Source organism: Aphelocoma coerulescens, chromosome 12 (genome assembly GCF_041296385.1).
Source record: "Aphelocoma coerulescens isolate FSJ_1873_10779 chromosome 12, UR_Acoe_1.0, whole genome shotgun sequence".
Taxonomy (NCBI): Eukaryota; Metazoa; Chordata; class Aves; order Passeriformes; family Corvidae; genus Aphelocoma; species Aphelocoma coerulescens.
The window spans coordinates 15290120-15310961 of NC_091026.1; the positions used below are offsets into that span (position 1 = coordinate 15290120).

The 20842-nt window shown below is 42.6% G+C and overlaps 1 protein-coding gene across 16 annotated transcripts in view; it reads right to left on the reverse strand.

The window, feature by feature from the left end:
* The window catches only part of MAGI1 (membrane associated guanylate kinase, WW and PDZ domain containing 1), a 336356-nt gene that overhangs the window by 69795 nt on the left and 245719 nt on the right, over positions 1 to 20842 (reverse strand). For all 16 annotated transcript variants that reach the window (XM_069027545.1, XM_069027541.1, XM_069027540.1 and 13 more), the window contains exons 3-5: positions 16926 to 17045; positions 5266 to 5472; positions 2189 to 2399 (exon numbers count right to left, since the gene is read on the reverse strand). In XM_069027545.1, coding sequence (XP_068883646.1) covers positions 2189 to 2399; positions 5266 to 5472; positions 16926 to 17045 — 538 coding nt within the window. The remainder of the gene's footprint in view (positions 1 to 2188; positions 2400 to 5265; positions 5473 to 16925; positions 17046 to 20842) is intronic.

Sequence of the window (20842 nt, forward strand, 5' to 3'; positions counted from 1 at the left end):
ATTTGCATATTTCTTGCACTTTTGTACTCGCTAACCCAAGGCTCACAACAGTGTAGTTTGCTGAGGCACAGAAAATTTAGTTAAACACCTTTCAGATCACACACTTAGGTGGAAAGGATTGTGTTAAACCTGTAACATGCACAGGTAACAGGGGACTGGGATATGCTGTGTAATTAAAATCCCAGTTAAAGCACCAGAGAAACATATCTCAAGAGCCAAATTGCTTCAGATACAATGGGATTGGTTATCTGACACACAGCCCTGGCCCCACTGGACCTACACTGATTCTGTGCAAGCTCATGCTGCTCCCTTCAGCACCCTGACTTGATACCCAAAGCAACACAGATGCTGGAACACACATCTGACACACTGCTCCCTAGTTCACTTTCTTAATCTGGTACAAATCAAACTAAATGGTTTCTAGGCTCAGGGTGTCCTTAGAATTAACAGAACTGCAGTCACTCAGTGCTGCATCCACACCAACAGGTTCATGCACAAAATCAGCCCCATGGGAATGTATCCTCAAACTGCACTGCAAGGAGGGAGCAGGTGCTGCTACCAGACCTTCACATCACATGGGCCTATGTGTACAGGCTATGTTTTCCCAACACATACATGATTCTCCTGCAAAAGGTCTGACGAATTATTTAGAGGTGCTACAGTCCTGCATTGTTGGGAGAACACAGACACAGCAGCCATAGGGCTGGGTTTGGGGAAATTGGTGGTGGCAGCAGAACCCCCAATGGAAACACCTGTAAGGAAGGACAGCAGGGGCCCCTGTGGGGTCAAAAAAGGGAGCTTGGGCAGCATTTACTTCTCATCATCTGAGTAGGAAATGCTGCCCAGGAAGGGAAAATGGCAGGCTGAACAGGCTATTAGGCTGTTCTATATATAAAGGCCAGAAAGTACATCAAATAACGAGGCACCCTGAGGACACAGTGAGGGGCAGAAAGCCATGCTCAGGGTAATGTACACATCTTGGTTTCACCTAATGAGAATTTGCATTTTGCTTTTTCGACCTTGTCTTACACTTGGAGGCTGTTGGAGCCTCTTCAGGTAATTGAGAGTGCCCTGGAAAACAGCCTTTTTTAGAGTATCCCTCTCCCAGCTGGTGAAGGGCTGCTGTGGTGCCCTCAGTCATCCCAGCTCCTCAGATCTGGCAATTTTCTCTAATGTGTTCCCTTGCCACTGAAGCCAAAGGAAAACCTGCTCTTGAACCTTTCCCTGGCCCAGTCAAAAAGTCCCCTCTCTTGATGACAAGGCAGGACTGCTGCCCTCACAGCCCTGATGCAGCGTAACTCTCCACAGGAGAGAGGGGCAATTAGCAGAGGAAGATCTTCTGGAGTAACTGGGCATTGGCTTCTGGTACAGTTTCCACAACTGCATTAAACAGACCATCAAATCCAAAATCAATTCCTCACTCCTTCTTCTGCTTGGCAGCTAAGGGCTTGAGTTTCAAAGGCTAATTGAGTGTTAATGTCTAGCTAAACTCTGTGCAAGACATCTCTGACACTAACAGGTCCTATTTTATAAGTTACTCCTACCTCAATAAATTTAGACAAGTATAATTCGAGACTATTATTTATGGCATGAAAAAAATCAATATCATCATAAAACTGCTGACAGCAATCAGCTCTTAGGCAAAGACTGCAGAGCATAAGGCATTGGCATACCAAACTTGCTGTGCCTACCCTGCACTGAGCTGTAACTTGTGCAAACCACTGGAGAACATTAACACATTTGGCCCATTTGCTGTGACGAGGCGACAACACACAAAGTCCATGCCTGGCTCTACTGCCTGCACACAGGATTGGAGGAATCCCCTCTGCTGCATTACGCACAGAGGCAGGCACCAGAAATAAAGTCTCAGCCCTCCCAATTAGGAACTTTCATTCCACCTGTGAAAACAACTGGCCTGTATTTTATAAATGTCTGTTGCTTTTGTAACCACCCTCATGAAACAAGCAATTCCCACTGCCTTGGAACTCAGGAGTAATTTCGATGTTAATCCAATCAGGAAATGCAAACCCCCTTCAGAAGCTGTAAAGAACTAACAGCTCTGCAACATAACGGTATACACTAAATATCCAACACACACACGTACACACACAAAACACATCCACGCAGGTTTACTTATGCCCAAAGAGAGGGAGAGAGATGGAATTAGAACAACAAAAATGTGCTTTACTCTATAAAATAGACTTCTCCATTCTCCGTGTAGGCCATCTCCCAGTTTTCCGGCAGAGGACCTAGGTTATCCTCGGCAGAAGGAGGTAGGTATTGAGGGAGGTTCTGAGATGGTTCCGTGGTGGGGACGTGGGTGTGGCTCTCAATCGCAGACGGTGGGGCTGCCTCTCTCACGATCTGCGTGTTGTGCTCGTCTTGGTCACCAGACTCTGCTGCAGAAGAAACAAGCACAGATAAAAGTGAGAATCAGTCTTTTTCTTCCCCGGTTTGCTCCTCCAGGTTTATCCTACCAGTTTTCCTCTCCTTGACTTTTAAGTCACAAGACACAGCAACAGATGAAGTGAGGGCAGTGCCCCAGCAATTTCTGTGGCAGCAGGGGTGAGCTCACCCTGCCCACACACACTCTGGCAGCCAGACCCTTGCTGAGCAAATTGGGAGCTGTGATCAGTTCTCGTGTTCGCTCCAACAGGCCCTGCTGAGGTACCAAATTCTTCTAAGCTGTCTGAGGCTCACTGGTGTAGAGGAGCTCAGTGTGCTTTCGAGCAAGCTTACAGGTTCACTCCTGCAGTGCCAATTGTGGGACAGGATTAGGAGGATAAAATTTCCTGTTTGAAGAATGATCAAAAGAGGAGATTTTACATGTGCAAAATGTTGCCAGAAGCTCAAATTCAACAAGCTAATGGTGAATGTCTTCAGTGCAGTACGTTATTTTAAATTAAAAATTATAATGAATGTCAGCACTGCACCATGTGTCCACGTGTTGCTGCTCACTAGTGCCTGTTCTTGCTGTCTGCGGAGGTTTATTCCACAGCTCCTCACAGTATTCTTCCAGTCAAAGTCAGTCAGGAGTATTTTATGCTTTATCTGGCCCTTCTCCCTCTAAGGAAATATTTCTGATGCTTGTATTCATGCAGTTTTGAGCTGTATCCATGAAACACTGCTGCTCATCCCTTCCATCTAATCACAGTAAATGCTCCCCAATAAACAGGTCCATGCCTTCACTCCTTCACAGAGAGGTTTTGGCAACAACAGACAAATTCTAAAATTAACCCTGTGTCTACCAAAGGGATTTTCTCCGTTTGATTCTTGAAAGGTGTTGAAAGTTTATGGCAGTACCTCCACATCCCCTGACAACATCAGTACAAGCACAGACAACACATTGAGCAAAAGACAGAGAGATCAGTGTCACCCTCAGCCATGTCCCCAAGGAGTGGGACTGAAACAGAACTTTACCACTGCTCTCCACACCAGAGACCATGGACATCCTCAATCCACAGCCCACAGCCCTGGAAATAGCTCCTTCATTATTCTAGTCTGTGTGCTGCCACCACCAAAAGAGAAGAACATCATAAACTAGGAGGAACAGGAAGAAAAAGATCTAGGCTATATCAGTACCCTCAGTGCTTGCTTTTCAGCCCTCCTGGAGTTTGATATTTTTAGGTAGAAGATGACAAGATAAAGAAGCATGAAAGAATCATCGCCAGCTTAAAACTGAGAGTATAAACATGCCAAAATCTGGAAAACACAAGTTACCGAGAGGTCTCCTAGGGAAGCAGGATCATTTTAATATGGCTAGCACACTTACATGTGAAATAAGCATAAGGAGTCACTTTGGTATAGGAGAAATAACTCTTTTCTTGATTCTGTGCCCACTTAATGAAGGCAAGGGGCCAGGGTGTGATAACGTTGTGACAAATGAGCTTCATCTTCCAGTACTTCATTTTGCAAAGGAAAACAAGGAAGAGAAATGATGCTCAAGCTACTTCAGGGGCACCAAACTGAGATGGGCGGCAAGTAAATCAAACAACAGATCTCCCACCAGCTTCCTCCCAAAATCAGATCCTGTGACAAAGGCTGATGCTGCTGTCATGTCACAACATGTGAGAAACCACCCTTGGTGCAAACTTTGGCAATGACCTGTCAGCAGAGACAGAAATTCCGACCTGGGAGAAATTAGGCTGGCTAGGAGCGATTTGAGTTGGAAATGTGTAGCAGGTAGCAGCCAAACAGAGCACAACCCTCAAAAGCCATTTGACAGTTTGGCCCAGAGGACCAAAAACTAAATCTCAGCCTAAATCCTTTTAAAGCTCTAAACAGATGTTAGAGCCAGGACACTGGCAGGTAGGAACTGGCAGGACAGATCCTCTGACTCATAGAGGCTGGGAAGGAAAGTTTTCATGGTGATAGAAAGTGATCAGAGGACAAAGGATCCAGTGCCAGTTATGGTGAGCTCCCACAGCAAGCATCTAGGAAAGGCTTGAAGGTGTGGATAATACTTGCTCCGTACCTGCCTCAAAAGAAGCCCAGAAGATGAATTCAGAGCTTGAAACTGAGCTGAGGTAACAATGCTCTAAGTACTAACAAATACTAGGCCTGGGGACATAGGGAAGAGCTCCACAAACTTCCAGTTGATTCTGGCGGAAACTCAACGGATCTCCAACAGTGTTTTACTCTGAATCTGCCTGCACAGCACTTGACTTTAGATTGCAAAGGTTTCCAGTGATCTTTCAGCCAAGGCTTGATGATAGCCATGACGGGAACAAGATCTGTGTTCAGCAGGACACAAGACCTCGATGAAATACAGAACTTGCACCCATGCTTCAGATCTCATTCCTGCAGCAAGCAGCACTCCATTTGCTGGGAGGTACCTTGGAGAAGAGGACCCAGCACGGTAACTTTATGTGAGAGGCAGCTCTAGATGCAAGGAAGGACAAAAGACAGCAAAATATTTAGGAAGGTGTAATAACTAATTTCAAATGTAATCCTGGTTGAGTCATTTCAAACTATTTTTAACTGTCAACCATAGCTCAACTCTTCCCCAACCTTTCTGCAATTAATGGATTTGAACTTTTCCACATTTTTGTCTCAACCAGTTCAATCCCACAAATCCTTTTTGGAAAGACACAGCTGTGCATGGGGTTGTTCACGCATCTGCCATTCACGTGTCGGCCAGTTCTGTTTGACATTGACAGCTCTGCAAAAAGCACATTAAAAACAACACCCACCCTTCAAAATACCCTCCAAAAGCCTTCCCCATGTATCCTAACTGAAGGACAGTGAGCGGTATTTTTGCTTTACCTGTGAAGCTACTGCTCATTTCAGGTACATCATCCTCTTCCTCATTCTCTGTGTGCACTATGCCAGCATTTTGCATATCATTGTAAGACTTGGTTCGCTTTGGAGTCGACTGCTTGGAGCCAGACTGCAGGTTTTGCAAAGCATCGGTGGAAGTCACTTTCCCACTGAGGGGCTGGCTGGGAGGCTTGGGCGTTCCATAATAGTTACCTAGGCAATAGAGACACATTTGCATCTTCAAAACAGAACAGTTTATAGCAGTAAGGTTTCTATTTCATTTTCTTTATGGTTCCGTTAAAATTTCCGTCCCTCCCCACAGATAAGGAAATAAAGAAGATAACACATGCCATTCCCGTTTTTGGGGGTGCATATTTCATCTCTACAGCAGACACAGAAATATTTTTTGCCTTTTCAGTTATTCTTGTTGGATCTAAAAGGAGAAGCAATGGTGGTATTGTTTAGGTGCACTGAGCGTACATGGGCTAAAACAAAAGGCAGTCATGGTGAATAGCAAAACTTCATCTTGTTACATCTGAATTTCAATTAGTAGCCTTTTTACATCTGTGCACCCACACAATGCTGTGGCAGATCTGGAGTGAGCCCTGCAGAAAATAAAAAATTCATGACTGCTATCACCAAGAGAAGTGATGAAAGGCTCGATGGCCTGCTTTAATACACAGGTTCTTTTAGGGGGAACGTTACATTTGGAAAGCAAAAACTATTCTCTCTCTAAAAGAAAACTTAGTCAAAGAAGAGAAAAGGAAAGATACCGCATGACTCTGCTTTCTTCAAAGAGGAAATTCAGCAGTTGGGTCAACTTGGGTAGAAGTGAAGAACCAGACCTTAAAGCTAAACTTGAAGGGACAAAGATGCACCCCCAGTTATGCCAGTACATGCTCGGAATCCATCTGTGATGGAAACAGTGCAAAGTGCTTGGGGTGCTTCCCTGTCACTTTAAGTGACCGTGGAAGAGACACAGAATAAGTGCAGGTTCACTCATGCCACAACAGCACAGAGGTATTTCACTGTCCCAGCTTCACTTCACCTCCACACCACAGCAGTGCTTGATTTACCCTGAAATTCTCCACAGCAACTTCAGGTCTGGAATCTATTCCTGCAGCACTGGGCATTACAGGAATTCAGACCTACTACTACAAGGTGAATCTTTTAATCTTTACACAATGATCTGTTATATACAACAGTTTTACATAAAATTCCCCAAAATTTCTCTTTCAGGAATTATTGTTAATTTTTATTTGCCATCTTTGGATTCTAAGGGTAGACTTAAAAATTTTCCCTTTGACATGACAAAACACAAAGGATGCCCTCCCATATAGTTCAATTGTGGCAACAGTGCAAAATTCTTCTCTAAAACATACATTTATTTGCATTCTTCATTGATCTCCACATGTTATATATAACCTGAAAGCGTTATTTTTCAATTTTTCAGTACATATTTTCCCAGCAACTGTAGGAGAGGATGAGGTTTGAGACCATCTAAGGAACCTGAAGGTGCACAGGTCCATGGGAAGTGATGAGGTGCATCCACAGGTCCTGAGGGAACCTGGATGGAGTTGCTACATCACTTTCCATCATATTTGAGGAGTTGTGGCAGTCTGGTGAAATTCCCACTGACTGTAAAAGGAGAAACATAACCCCTTTCACAATAATGGAGGACCCAGAAAGACGCCAGCCAGTCTGTGCCTGGCAGGATCATGGAGCAGATCCTCCTGGAAAGAGGATCACCAGGATCCATCAGGAGCTGGAATCATCTTGATTTGGACTGGCAGAGTTCATCTTGGAAGACCATTTAGGAAACACTTGTAATCATTCCCCCCCACTGCCTCCTGTGAGGTGAAGAAGTATTTCTCCTAGAGCTGAGACCCAAGAAGCCAGAGCAGCTCCCACCTCCATGCTTTTACAGCTGGAGTAGTAGCAACACGTGCAGGTCTGTCTTAACAAGGTGTGTTCCAGCCTGTACACAGTGATGTGGATCCAACTCCATGGGAGCAGCAACGCTTCGCAACGCTTTCATCTTCTGTTCATCATGTCAGAATCTTAAATGTACATTGATGCATAATTTATGGAGAGAAGGAAATTACTTCTTCTGGAAAGAGCCTCTAATGGGTATGGAGGCTCTGCAAGCAGGTTGCAGTTTCTGCTAGAGAAATAATTCGTATGCTCTACATACTGCAGGACTGTTTTAGACAAAAAGGGGAGGAACGGGAGAGAGACAGTGCAAACATAGGTGGGCAAAAAAAAAAAAAAAAGGATAACTAACCCTGCTCCCATCTATCCTTTTGGCATTTCTCATGAAGAATGATACTGCTCTGGGATTTTGTAGGTTTTTTTTTTTTTGGTTGTTGCTTTGTTTGGTTTTCCAGGGGGGGAAAAAAAAAGTTTTCTAAGGATATTAACTGCTAAGCAGAGAGAGCCATGTGTGTGCCATACACATAAAAAAACCTTCTATTTATAGCACTGCACATCACTATTTTATGCAAAAGTTATTTGGGGTCTGTGGTAAATGGTTGAATTATTTAGGATGGATGCAACAAAGTGGATGAAGGGGATATACAGATGTTGATAGTGTGGGGTTTATTTCCCCTGGACAAGAACACAGCACAGATGATACCATCCCTCCTCCAATTACAAAGAAATGTATGATTATATCTTCAAAATTTTTTCCTCTTCAGTTCCTCTAGCAACAGCAAAGCTGGAGTTCCTAGCAGTCCATGGAGAGCTGTTCGTCAACAGAAAAACAGGCTTCTCTAAAGTATTTCAGGTTTTCTTACACCAAAATCATTAGTCATTTTTCAAACCAGACATGGTTGTTGGTACTAACATTAGTGAATAATTACTTTCTACCAAGACAGTGTGCTGTCTTATAGGATCCCTGTAAATATAAATGAGCATATAAAAAGGGCAAATATGAATTTGAAACTGAGCATGGCTCTGCATGTGTGGGGTTTATGGGAAACGTAACCACTGGGGCTGAACTTTTCTTTTTTCTCCACAGGAGGCAGATTAAGCCTGAGTCAATATTTGAAAAAATCAGAGCTCTTCCTTCAGATTCACACAAGGACAAACAGGTTGGGGAAATAACCCAGCTCATGATGAAAAATCTTCAAAAGAATGCTCCAACCCAGGTGACAAGGAAAATGAGAGAAAATGGAAATGCTATCTTTCCCTCATGCTTGCTGGATGCAATCAGCCCTACTTCTCTTCTCTAAGCAGTTAATTTTGAAGACATGGCATGTGGGCCTGGGTGTGGGAGCAGACACACTATTAGGGGGGACTGGTAAAAATAATCATCAAACCTCATGTTTCATCCTCAAAATTGGAAATAGAAAATATTTACACTGTGACTCAGAAATCCAAACATGCTCCATTAACAACTGACAGTGAACAGCCCAGCAAGAGTTTTACAACACTTAGACTTGACATTATTTGTTCAAATTAAATCTATCAATGTTTATGAAAAAACATACATTTAAAAATAGGCTTTAATAGTGTTTTGTGAGCCACTTGTAAGCCTAAAGAAGGGGCTAACTTCATAGCCAGTGTAATTTGTACTGAATATCCAATCAGCTCTAATTATTAACAGCATGTTACATGTGCATACACAAGCATCTGTCATCCCAGAGGATCCCAAAACATTTTCTGAAGTCAGCACAGCAGTTAGGGCAGGACTCCCCGGGGTGCTTGAGCTCAGGTGAAGCTCTGCAAAACTTCTGAGGACTCTGACCCCAACAGGATGTCTCTGAGCTGGAAAGGAGCAGCCTGTCTCCCAGACAATGGAGTTTTCTGGAACAAAACTGCAGGAAACTCTCAATGTTTCTGTGGAAATGCCAGTTCTGAAGCAGCCAGCGTGGCAGGAATGGCACTTTCCCATGTCAGATTCCTATGGGAACTGGGCCTCTAAACCTTACCCTCTTCTCAATCACATTTGGATCTTGCCTACAGCGCCTGAATTAATACCTAATAACAACACATTCACTCTGCAGATGCACATACCATTAACTGAATCCCTTGTCATTGCTTTTCACTAACCATTATTTTATTCAGTCCCTTGGTGCTTAAAACTTACTTAACCACAGCTGAAGTTTGATGGGAGCATCTGCAGCCAAATCTATTACTTAATCCATGCACTCTAAAGCACCACTCAGGAGAGTGCACAAAAATAACAATAATAATGAAAAAACCCAAACAGAAGAGCTATTTGGAATGAGTTGGTTTCTTTTCATCTCCTTATCTTTAAGTGTCAGCAGCTTACACATTTTAGCATCACACCCGGTAATTAGACTTTGGTAACAGCTTATCACAACAATAAGACAAGTTCTCATCATCATAACACTTCCTGCTCTGCCAATTCAAGCAGTGATCACAATCAATGAATGCAATCTACAGCAGCTTCCCCCCTGTCCTGAATTAAAGCAACACTGTCAGTCAAGGGAACTTTAGGTTTTAGAAAGCAAGTGGCAGTGGAAAATTTGTCTTGTATTTCAAACAACAAAGCATTCTTAATAAATATTCCCCTGGTGGGCAGTAAACTCACCCTAAATTGTTTATGTGAGCTGGAATTTAAAATACAATTCACAAAAATACATGAACTAGCTACCCTTATGTAAAATAACTATGAATATATTCCATAAAAACCTTGAATTCACACTGTTGGATTCAAATCCATTTGGGTTGAAAGGACTCCAGCCAGCCAAGATGCTGTTTCTGGAATGGGTAGAAATGCACACGAAGAGAGGCACAATCTAACAGGTTCAAAAGTGGAATGGATACTAAGGCAGAGAGGGAAGAGGAGACCATGGAGGCTGCTGGGGTGGGGACAGGGAGCTGACACGGAGAGGCAGAAGAAGGCAGAAGAGCTGACTGCAAGGTCAAGCATGAGTTTGAGCACTAATTCTAATGGTGCAATTACAGCAATTGAAGAATGTGGTCCCAAAGCACGTATTTGAGTTACTTTAATCTGTAGTTGTTTGCTCTGCAGCACCTATTCCCTTTCCTTCTGGTGGAAAGATGTCTATGCCTGGGACTGGGAGTACATTTGTGTCTCAGCAAAGGACCAAGAAGAGTTCATGCAGTTCTGAATTTACTGATGCGTACTTGTGAAGTCTAATTCTGCAATTATAAAAATCCCAAGAAACTCAAAGGGCTCTGTGCAGCACAGAGGGCCCTGTGTCCATGAGAAGTGCATCTGATCTTCAAAGCGACCACTCTGTGCTAACAAGGACTCCATTAATAGCTCATGTTTTAAAAAGCACTTCATAGCTTTCTGTCTTGGTGCAAATGGGTATTTTGGGAAAGACACTTGGAGATAAGCAGCAAAATTAAGCAAGGCCTTGACACAAAGACTTGAAATGTAATTGTTAATGTAATGGTTTTCTTTTCTGAGACGCAGATCTTCTTCTCTGCACTGTACAAGAACCAAAACAATTGACCCTTAATTTTGGCAGAAGAGCTTCTGCTCATCTAATCCAGCAAGAGTGCTTGTGTCTGATTAGCACAGGATGAATTGGTTCCTGGGAGTGAGCTCCTGCCATAGTGTTTTGTCTGTTCTCTTCCCAGATCCCATTCTGCTACAGATTTCCACATTTAGATGACAGATCTGGCTGCTGTCTGTGGGATTCACCTAGCTGCAACTGCACATTGATTAGCAATTGCCTTGAGGAAATTCAGAGTATCCAGGCAACCGGGAGGAGGCTGCGGATACAGCATCTGGATCGGAAGGAAAACAGGCAACGAAGGAGAGCTCAGAGAAATTAACCTGCAATATATCCATTTGCTTTAAATAGGAGCTTCTCTGTCAATTTTTGTAGTTTTTCATGGTGAGGTTAACTGAAAGATCAGTTTGGGTTTCTTGTTAAATAAGTCAAACTGTTGCAAACTGCACATTTCAATTATGTCTGCAATTTAACATATACTCCAATTAGTGTCCTAAAGGCAGTGGCAGCATGGGAGAAAGTCACCCACAGAACAAATCACTCTTACTTACTCTGATTTTTCCTGTGTTATCACTAGGTGTTGCCACATACTATTGTTAGCACTCATGTACAAGTGCATCCAAGCACATTTAAGGCATGCAAAAATCCTAAAATAAAGCAATGACACTAAAAGTAATAAATAAGCAGTACAACCTGGGTAACATGGAGCAGGAGGGGGCTGGGGAGGCTCAGGGTGTTCCATGAGACCAGCTGTGTTATATCAACTTCTATATCCACGTTCAAATAAATTAAAAAAAAAAATTCATAGGGAACATAAATAAATGTGCTTGTGTATGGTATATACAGAAAGCAGGAGAAGCAGCTGGAAACACCCTACCTAGCATAGGGCTGTAGGACTAAAGAAAATATCATGCCAAGCCATTGAAATATGAAACTCTTCTTCTTGCAAATAGTTAAATATTTATATATATAGTCCCACCATGAGGATGTGTCCCATTAACACCTTCCCTGTCTGGAAGGCAGTGGCAGTGAGCTCTGCAGAAAGGGAAGTGCTGCAGCCTGCAGAGGCCAGGCTGCCTCTGCAGAGGAGCTGGATAACACCAGCAAGAAAGCAGCCACTTCTGAAGAGCCACAAGAACACCCTGTACCAAAAAAACAATGCCAAAATGTGCCTGGACTACTAGGAATGGTCTTCAACATATCAAACTACGATTACAAAGTAAATTATGCCTAAAATAACTTGAACTCTAACTTAAGAAGAAAGCAACTAATTCACCATATCTCTTTTTTTAGCCAGAGGTGTTCGGGAACCTTTTCCCCGAGGTTTGTGTTTTAAACTGCATGACTACTAATGAACAATTTCTGACAGAGCTCGCATTGAGAAACTTGTTACTGAAAGTGCAGAGAGAGGGAGAATCCAGTCAGCAATGCCACAGGAAATTCAAAGCCACTCTAAACCCCTATCAGATATTTGAATATTTGCTTTTAGAGAACAAGAATTACTCAGGTACCACTTCACCTGTTTGCAGAATAAAGCACTGTTATCAGATGACACATCAGTACAGCAGCACTCATTCTTAACACTGATAATCCTGCACATACACAACAAGGTTTTACCTTTTTTCTCTACTAGTGGTTTAAAAAATAAAAAGAAAAAAAGCAAGCAAAGTATTAAGAGCCAAAGATAGAAGAGGAATCATTCTGCAGTGCACAGATATTAGTATGTGGATATTCAGTGTGATACATTATAATGGCGCTAAAGGAGCCATTATGATTTATTGAGTCAGTCTCTAGACTGGAGACAAAGATCAGCAGATCTGATCTTATTAAGCAGAACATGTTGTTCACCTGCACAGGCATCCCCAGCATCTGCCAGCCTTCCTCATCCAATCTTCCCCTCATGTTCTGCCTGCCACAGGCTCAGCTCTCATTTCCAGGTGGGACCGAGCTGGTGACACCCACAGGCTGCAAAGGCACCAGCAAAAAAAATCCACCCATTTTGCTAAAGCAGCTGGGGCAGCGTGGCTGCTGCAGAGAAACCCAAGGAGAGCCAGCACATCAGATAAATTAGGCTAAAGGCATCTTGATTTGAAGCATGTTGCTGAATACACCTCTCTACTTCAGCTGAAATTCAAACTGCACTATTAATGTAATTTATTACAATCATTAAGTACCACAATTGGAGACCCTGTCTACAGTAGCTAGTTTTATATACTTTAAAAATGTTAGCAAGTCACCCCATTACATCTTAGTCATGAGACTAATGCAGATTACTTATTACTTCTCTTGGCAATCACATAATACTTGTCCTGAGAATGAAAGATGATGCCTTGACAATAATACTCTATAATGTAATAACCCTTCACATGTTATAAAGTGCAGCACTTTTTCTTTTGAGGATCACTAAGTGCTGGGCAGGCATTCATTCATACAGCCTCATCAGATCCTGGTGATACAGCCATCCCCATTCAAAATTCAGCCACCATGCTCATGTCCCCATGTGCCTCTGCATAGCTCCCATCTCCAGGGCTGCCTGAATTTAGCACAGCCCTCCAGAACACCATTGCTTCCACTCTCCCCCTCCTATTTGGAAGAGCAGATAGCTGCAGGCACAGGGTATCTGCTGAAATATTAATGAAGAGAGAAGTAAGTGTTGTTTTAATATTCTCCAGGCCAGAAACCTGAAGTATAGAGCAGTTACCTGATCTGCCCAGGGCCACTCAGCAGCTGGGGAAAAAACAGGAATAAAATCTGGAAGCTGTGACTGTGCTCAAAACAGCCCTCCCTTGGGGTCCCTGTGAGAGCCCGCAATTCAAATGCAGAAGTAATTGCTAAATAATTAGTAACCTACACAAGTACTTCCATGCATCCATCAGTATTTTCTGCCCTGAAGGAGCAGTCAATAAATGCCTGAGACTACAATTACAGTGATTTCCTATCCACCAGAAGGCCTAGTCGATGTGCAGCCTAAAAAGAATTTTCCTTCCTAATGAGTATTGTCAATGGGAATTTCTAACTGGCTTGAGTGTGTTGTGTGCAGCACCCACGTGAGGCAAAATCACCAATACTGGGGCAGCATCGCAGCTTTTTGGGCAGGTCTTCCAGCTCCAGTTGCTGGATTAATGTGATCAACATGTAGCTTTCACCAGGGGAAGAAAGATGATGTTTCTGGGCTTTATGGTTAAAAATCAGGATGTTAAAACCTGAACTGAAAGCCCCAGGAATTAAGGCTTGCCAATGCCCCCTCCCACCTGGTTACATTTTTTGAAGCCTTTTGGGTGCAGAAAACCCCAGGGAGATGAGAGGTGACCAGAACAGCAGCTGCCGTGCCTGCTCTGCCTTCACTGGGATGTGATTCAAAAGCTGCCCAAAGGAACCTATTTGCAGTGCACCAGAAGAAATAATAATGGCATTACAAAGCCCTGTAGGTCAGCAACACCTCTTTTGTCCTGTTCAGCTTGCACTTTCTCTTTTTGCAATTAGAGCACTTTGAAAACCTGATACACCCTCCTACTTTTTTCTGGTTTTTCAACTGTTCTCTTCTGCTTGTTCTTTATTCTTTCCAAATCGATAGTATCTGTATCAGCATCAAAGTCCTGTGTATTACCCCTCTTCTGATGGCTCCCTGTTTTCTAATCTTTCTCCCCAGAACTTCCCTTCAGTAACTGTTATTAAATGCTTCTGTTACCTCTTCTTCTGCAAGATTTTTACAAGTGGCAGTATCCAGGTGGCTTTATGTCCATCTTCTCCACCACCACATGCTGATGCTGACAAATTAAGGCCCGAAGGGTCCTTGGGACCATGCTGACCCCAAACCACTAGCCTGTTAGAGCAACATGAGCTTGTGGCTGGCTGGCAGACAAAAACTTCCCCATTCCTCATCCCTACTGTCCGTTTCATAGTATCCCTCTTCCTTCATCTCTAAATCACCTGAGAGCATTAAATCACAAGCAACCCAATCTCTGCAATTGTTACAATTTCTACTCAGTACAGCAGGCAGAATTAGAAGACTATTTGCTTTACTTGGGCTTTATTCCTCTGGTTTAGAATAAGCCATCACTGATCAAAAATACAGTCAAATTTATCATGGTGGAACACTTATTAAAAAAAAAAAACGTGGCAGCAAAATGCAGCGTAAAACAAATGATAATTAAAATATCTAAGACTGTAAAGCTGGACAATTACAGATACTTGGCCATTAAAAGTCTAACTTGCTTTGTGGTTTGGGTTTTGGCAGATTTTCTTTTATCGACAAAATTGCTTGCAATTTCAGCATTGGGTCTGAATCACCCCATCTTCCAAGATCTAATCAAGATCAACACTCTCTTGATCGATACAGCTGTAAAACCAGATTTCAAAAAAAAAGTACAACAAAGCCATTAAAGAAATCTCAGAAGGCAGCAAAATAATTTCTTGAAGCTGTAAGTGAAAAATGAACTCTATTTATTTTACATTACAATCAAATAGTAATGTGTCTTGGTGCATATGTGCACACATGCATCATCATTATTTGCTTTATTCTTATTGATTTTTCCTTCCATTGGCCAGCACTCCAGAACCACAATGCACCAGCATCGCTGATGTCAATGGGGAAAGAAGCTTCTCAGCACTTCTGACAAATTATTCCTTTAAAGTTCAGGCACTTCTATCACCAACAGAAATGAAATACACATTAGACTTATAAGAAATCAACACCATCTTCAGCAACTGAAAAGAGCAAGCCATGAAACCTAAACAGTTTAGCTGCTGCTGCATATAATCACATAAGCAGTGAAACTATACCATGTTGTAACTCTCCCAGATGGATACAGCATTTCCTGAGAACTAATTCCCAGCATGTCCCAGGAGCCAGCTTACAGACAGTTACCCATTTTGTCTTTCCAAGTGGAAAGGTCACTAGAACAAACAGATCAGGAAGCAATGGCAAGGCCTCTCAGCTGATCTATTTCAAGGACCATGACAAAGAAAACTAATTTGGTGTTATAATTAGAAACACAGAGAGGAAAAAGCTCATTCTGAAGAGGAGCTGCTGCTGGAATGTTAGCATTGGTGCTGATGGAGCTAATCAGCTCAGAGAGGTGGAAGAGTGAAACCAAATTATACATTTAGCATCTTCATGCAAACCAGGTTTGACACTGCAATTGTCTGCAGTTGGGAATTAGCACAAGGTTTAAAGGTGCCCTTAAAACGGAGTTTTTAAAGAAGCAGACAAACAGTATTTCAGGACTCGTTCGTCAGACCCTGAAAACCAAAACCACATGTCACAATCTTTTCTGTTCATGTTTGATGACCACTTTTCAAAGACTTTTGGCTATTTGTGTGTAGTTTGTATTTTTAAACATATTCCATATTTCTTATTATAAAGAATAATTAGAATAAGGCTGCAATAATAAGGCTTTTTCAATCTCTCATATTTACAGAAAGAACCATTAAACTTCTTTCACATGGAAATATGAAATGACTGAGCTGAAGTACACTGGAAGGACTTTCAAACCTGTATTTATTTTCATTGTCTTGTCAAGAGGTACATTTGAATGTTCTCCAAAGGAAAAAACCCCAAACCCGTCCAAAAGGAGTTTTCAATTTAAAGGAGCTATAGATTGCAGGTTTAGTTACACAAATCCTATTGTGTACCTAAAAATGGTCAATCTGCCTTGCATTTCTCTGGAGGTTTTTCCTGCTCTCACCCTGGTGACATTTCAGTGCCCCTTGGCTGTCTCAGTGCTGTTGTTTGCAAAATTGTGCTGTAAAAAGGATCAACACAATGACCCAAGTTAGAAGCAATTATCCAAGAATAAGAAAAAACCAAAAAAGCAATGCATCATGTAGCTGCATAGTGACACAACTGGGTGGCGAAGGAAGTGTATTTAGGGAAGATAGAGGGAAAGAGAAACAGCAGGAGGAAAGAAAAACTGAACAAGGAGATGAGCCATAGTGGATACAAACAATAAATGCATACTGCCCAGTATTCTGTTATGGGATTACATATCGAATTTTCCTGGCCAACTGATGTTAATCTTTTCAGGCAGTTAACTTTTCAGGCAAAAGATAAAGCACAGCAAAATTGGAATTCCCTCTCTCAGGTTACAGAGAAAAGGGAAACAGAGCACTAGGATGGAAAGCAAGGTCCTAACTTGAGCGAGGGTGATGCAAATGTGGTGTCCCACCATGGGTATTTGAAGTGCTTTTTCACTGCCTGTGGCTCCATACCTTCATAAGTTCCTACTTCCAGAAGGGTCCCACTTCGCTCCAACTCCAGAAACTCCTCCACAGTCAGAAAGTTATAGTCCACACCAGGCACTTCTCCTTCTCTTGGAGGGCGGGTTGTGCCTGAAAGGAGAAATTAGAACATTAAACGAGTTGTTTTCTTATCAAGAACTAAGAGACAGTAACAAATTTTCACAAAGATACAACAGTGTTTGTAAAACACAGTTCTGTGAGCTACAAGGGTCAAAAGAAGTTTGAGCCCATTAAAAACAGGACATAGATTTCGGGTTGAACTGGTGGCACCAAGTAGAACAAAACAACTGAAGGACAGTGTTTCTTGTACTCTCAGAAAGACTCTGGCAAAGAAATCTCTCATCTCTCTGTCCAGAAACACAGCTGGAAAAATTTGGTACCTGGGAAAATGCCAGCAATTACTTTCCTGCAGTTAGAATTATCTCTCCCACTTCAACCTCACTAAAATTGCAATCTGTATTCTCAGATAAGGCAACTACTTTCCAGGTTCCATTATTTCTATACCACTATCTCACCAAATGTTCTCTCACATCATAAACATAATTTCTCCCTTGTTTCTTCTTAGTGTTTTATCTCTATTTATGCTATTATTTTTTATTCAGCTTTAAAAAATACTATGAGACAGTTCTGATGCACCATTCACACGTGCTCACTAAAGAGACAGCCTGACAACTCTTCTCACAGAAGTTCACCTACAAGCTCATTCCAGTTCAGGAATACTTTTGAGTAATAAGTCACACTGAATCTCTCTCTCCAGCACTTGACAATTTCAGTAGCACCCATGGAAAACTGGCTCTGATCACTGCCACTGCCAGCTCTGAAACTCTTCTCCCTTCTGGCCAATTTACAGCACTCTGAAGCACAGTGTAAGATGAGTCATTTCATGACTTTTTCCCTAAGATGGCTTGGGATGTTGCATTTTAGGTCACTGAGCACAGCTTCATTGATAAGAATCAATTTCTGTTCAATAGCCTTTATTTTCCATGACTCTGGAGGCTGGGAGGTGACTGGATTCTGCATGTCTGAGATTAAATATAAATGACAGATTTACAGATAGTACAGGAAACTGAATTTTGGAAGAAAGACTGGAGTTAGAGAGTTGGAGGTGTCCAAATGCTGTGGCTGAAACCAGTCTGCTGTCTTGGGAATAACTTCAGAGACGTGGAAACCATACCCAACATTTAACAAAGCATAATTTCTCACTTCTGAGGGACTCTTCTGGCCCCTGGGCAGTGTCTTCTCAGTGAATACCATTTCCTAAACCCTCTACAAAAGGACAGAAGAAAGAATAAAGAAGCTGAGCTTCTGAAAACTAATTGGGAAGATTCCAGCTCTCAGAAGCTGAAAGAGCATAAATTTACCATGCCTGCATCTGGCAAATGTTTTCCTCAAGTGCCAGGAAAGCGGAAAGTCTGCTTATCTCCTATTCATCTGAGAGACTGCTCAAGAGGTCAGTCTTGACAGAGTGTCACCCTTGAAAGACGATCACTAGATTAATTTCCTTGATAGACATCCACTTTCTCTAACACGCTCCATTTCTTGTTTCAAAATAGAAACTCTCTTTCTTTATTATTTACTGGCAGCCTTCAGAGAATCTATAAATTCCTGTGCTTTTTTCCATCATTCCTCCTCTTGGAGCTGTATGAATGGGTGAAGGAGGGAGGAAAAGTAAGGAAGGGGATGGGAATAGTGATGGATATCTCCACCCTGCTAGCAGAATTACTCTTTCCTATTCGGAAAGGACTCAATCTTGTATTCTTTGTATTTCTGAATCCTTATAGTAAGGCTACAACAATTTTTACTGGGTAGATTGTAACAGAAGGCAATTTTCTTTCACAGATCTAGTCCAGAGAAATGCTGGAGCTGCACCATGTGCCCCTCTCCGCCCCAGTGCAGGTGCTTCCATCCAAAGGCATGCAGAACAGCTCACTCAGGTCCCTCCCTGGCACACAGGGAGCGTGGAGCACACACCCAGCAGCCGGGATGAAGGGTCGCAGACCAGATGCAACATCTCCTCCCTGAGCACGGACATTGCCGTAGACACTGAGGCTGTGAGAACCCTCCCCAGAGCATTGTGCCTGGTGGTCACTGCCACATTCCCCTAAACCTGGCCCGCGAGTGGGAAGCAAGAAGGATGAAAAGCCACGACAATAACTATGACCAATGATACGTTGTAGCTGTCCCATGCCTGGAGCACAATGGAAGTGAGAATTAGCCTCTGTACCACTGCTCATCAATCAGTCAAACGTCACCCCCGGCCATGTGGCACGTGAGCCGAATGACAAAGACTGGGATGTGTGTTTTCCCAATAACTACTAAGACGTTGATGAGACACAAAGATCAGGGAACTTCAGGATTGCTTTCACCTTATCTTTTAAAGCCTCTTCTTTTCTTTATCTATATCTTCCCACAGAGGATATTTATTAATAATTTTTTTCTTCCATCTGAATTTTTACAGCAGTGAAATTGCAGTCAGCAGTTTACTAGTGCTGGCTGCCTATTTGACATGACACTTATTTCTCTGTCATAATTCCTCTGAGCCATTTTAATGGATCTATTTGTTTCATCTCAGTGTTCTTAATTTCCTGAATATGTTCAAGTCGAAAATAATGTTCAAGTCAAAAAATCGCAGCTGTGCCTGCTATCAGCACGATTGCCCGCAACACACGCGGAAGGCATTAGGAAAGTCATCGCGGAAAAGGAAACATTGCATCACAGAGATAACATTTGTCACCTCAGCTGGTCCTCAGCAGCAAGCCCAGGGAAAATAAAAACTACACTGGCTGTGATATCTTATCTGGGCGAAGGCGAAAAACCCAACAACTTTCCATGTTGCTGTCTGGAGCAGAGATTGCTTGCAGATGCTCCGGCTGTTATCCTGCTCCACATCTGAGCAAGTGTTACTGAATGCGATTCAGGAAGGCAGGGGGAAGGGAAAACCCGCCTCCATTTTTCTTGTAGCAGAATGACAGGCTGCCGGCTGGACACACGCCTGGCAGATGGCATTTCAAAGAGTTTTCATGAACCATCTGGGATGTGTACAATGATTACAAACCACACTTACAACAAAGCCAGAAGGGCTGCTTCACAAGGAGGGGGGGAGAGGGCGGGCAGCAAGAAAGGGGGGAAGAAAAGAAAGCCAAGAGGCGCAAACTCCATGACTTTTCCCAGGCATAGGACACCAAGAATAATCAGTACCTTCCACCCAGAGCCCTTTCACAGCCTAGAACAACTGCTCCATGGCTGTGCAGCTTGAGTGTGCACAGGCCAGCACCATCACAGCCTGCAAGCCACCACTGGAGCTCTCTGCTGATAAACTCCAATTGTAATTAAGTCTCCCATCATTAGCATGGCTTAATTATGTACAAAGGCAAAGTGTGTGTATCCTCCTTCCCCCTTTAAACTGCATTTCAACATCCTTACCACAGGATGGTCTTCAGTGAAGGGGATGACTGTACATTTTATCAGAGCTAATAGCAGGTCAGACCACTGCTAATGGCAGAATTAATTGTGCACAATGAGAGCTGTATTTAGCCCAAACAAAAGATAAGATACTCCACTTGAGAAGATGAGCCAATCATATTTAAATACATTTAGTTGCTGGTCTTGTTTGCACTGAAATATTAAGTGGCATGAAATCTTATTGCCATTAGGTACAAATTTAGCTAATTAATTTGAGCTATGTCCATTGTGTGACTACCTCAGAATTGCTAATGCTCCAAAGAAGGAGCTGGAGGAGAAACTGAGTGGCTACCAACTCCTTCTGCATATTTAATGGTTCAAAAGCTTTCAGTCTTATTTGGCTAGCATATCCCACAGCATTTAAAACTAGTTAGACACATTACATTCACAGGGGAATTCCTCAAACTTCCTGTAACCACAGAAGA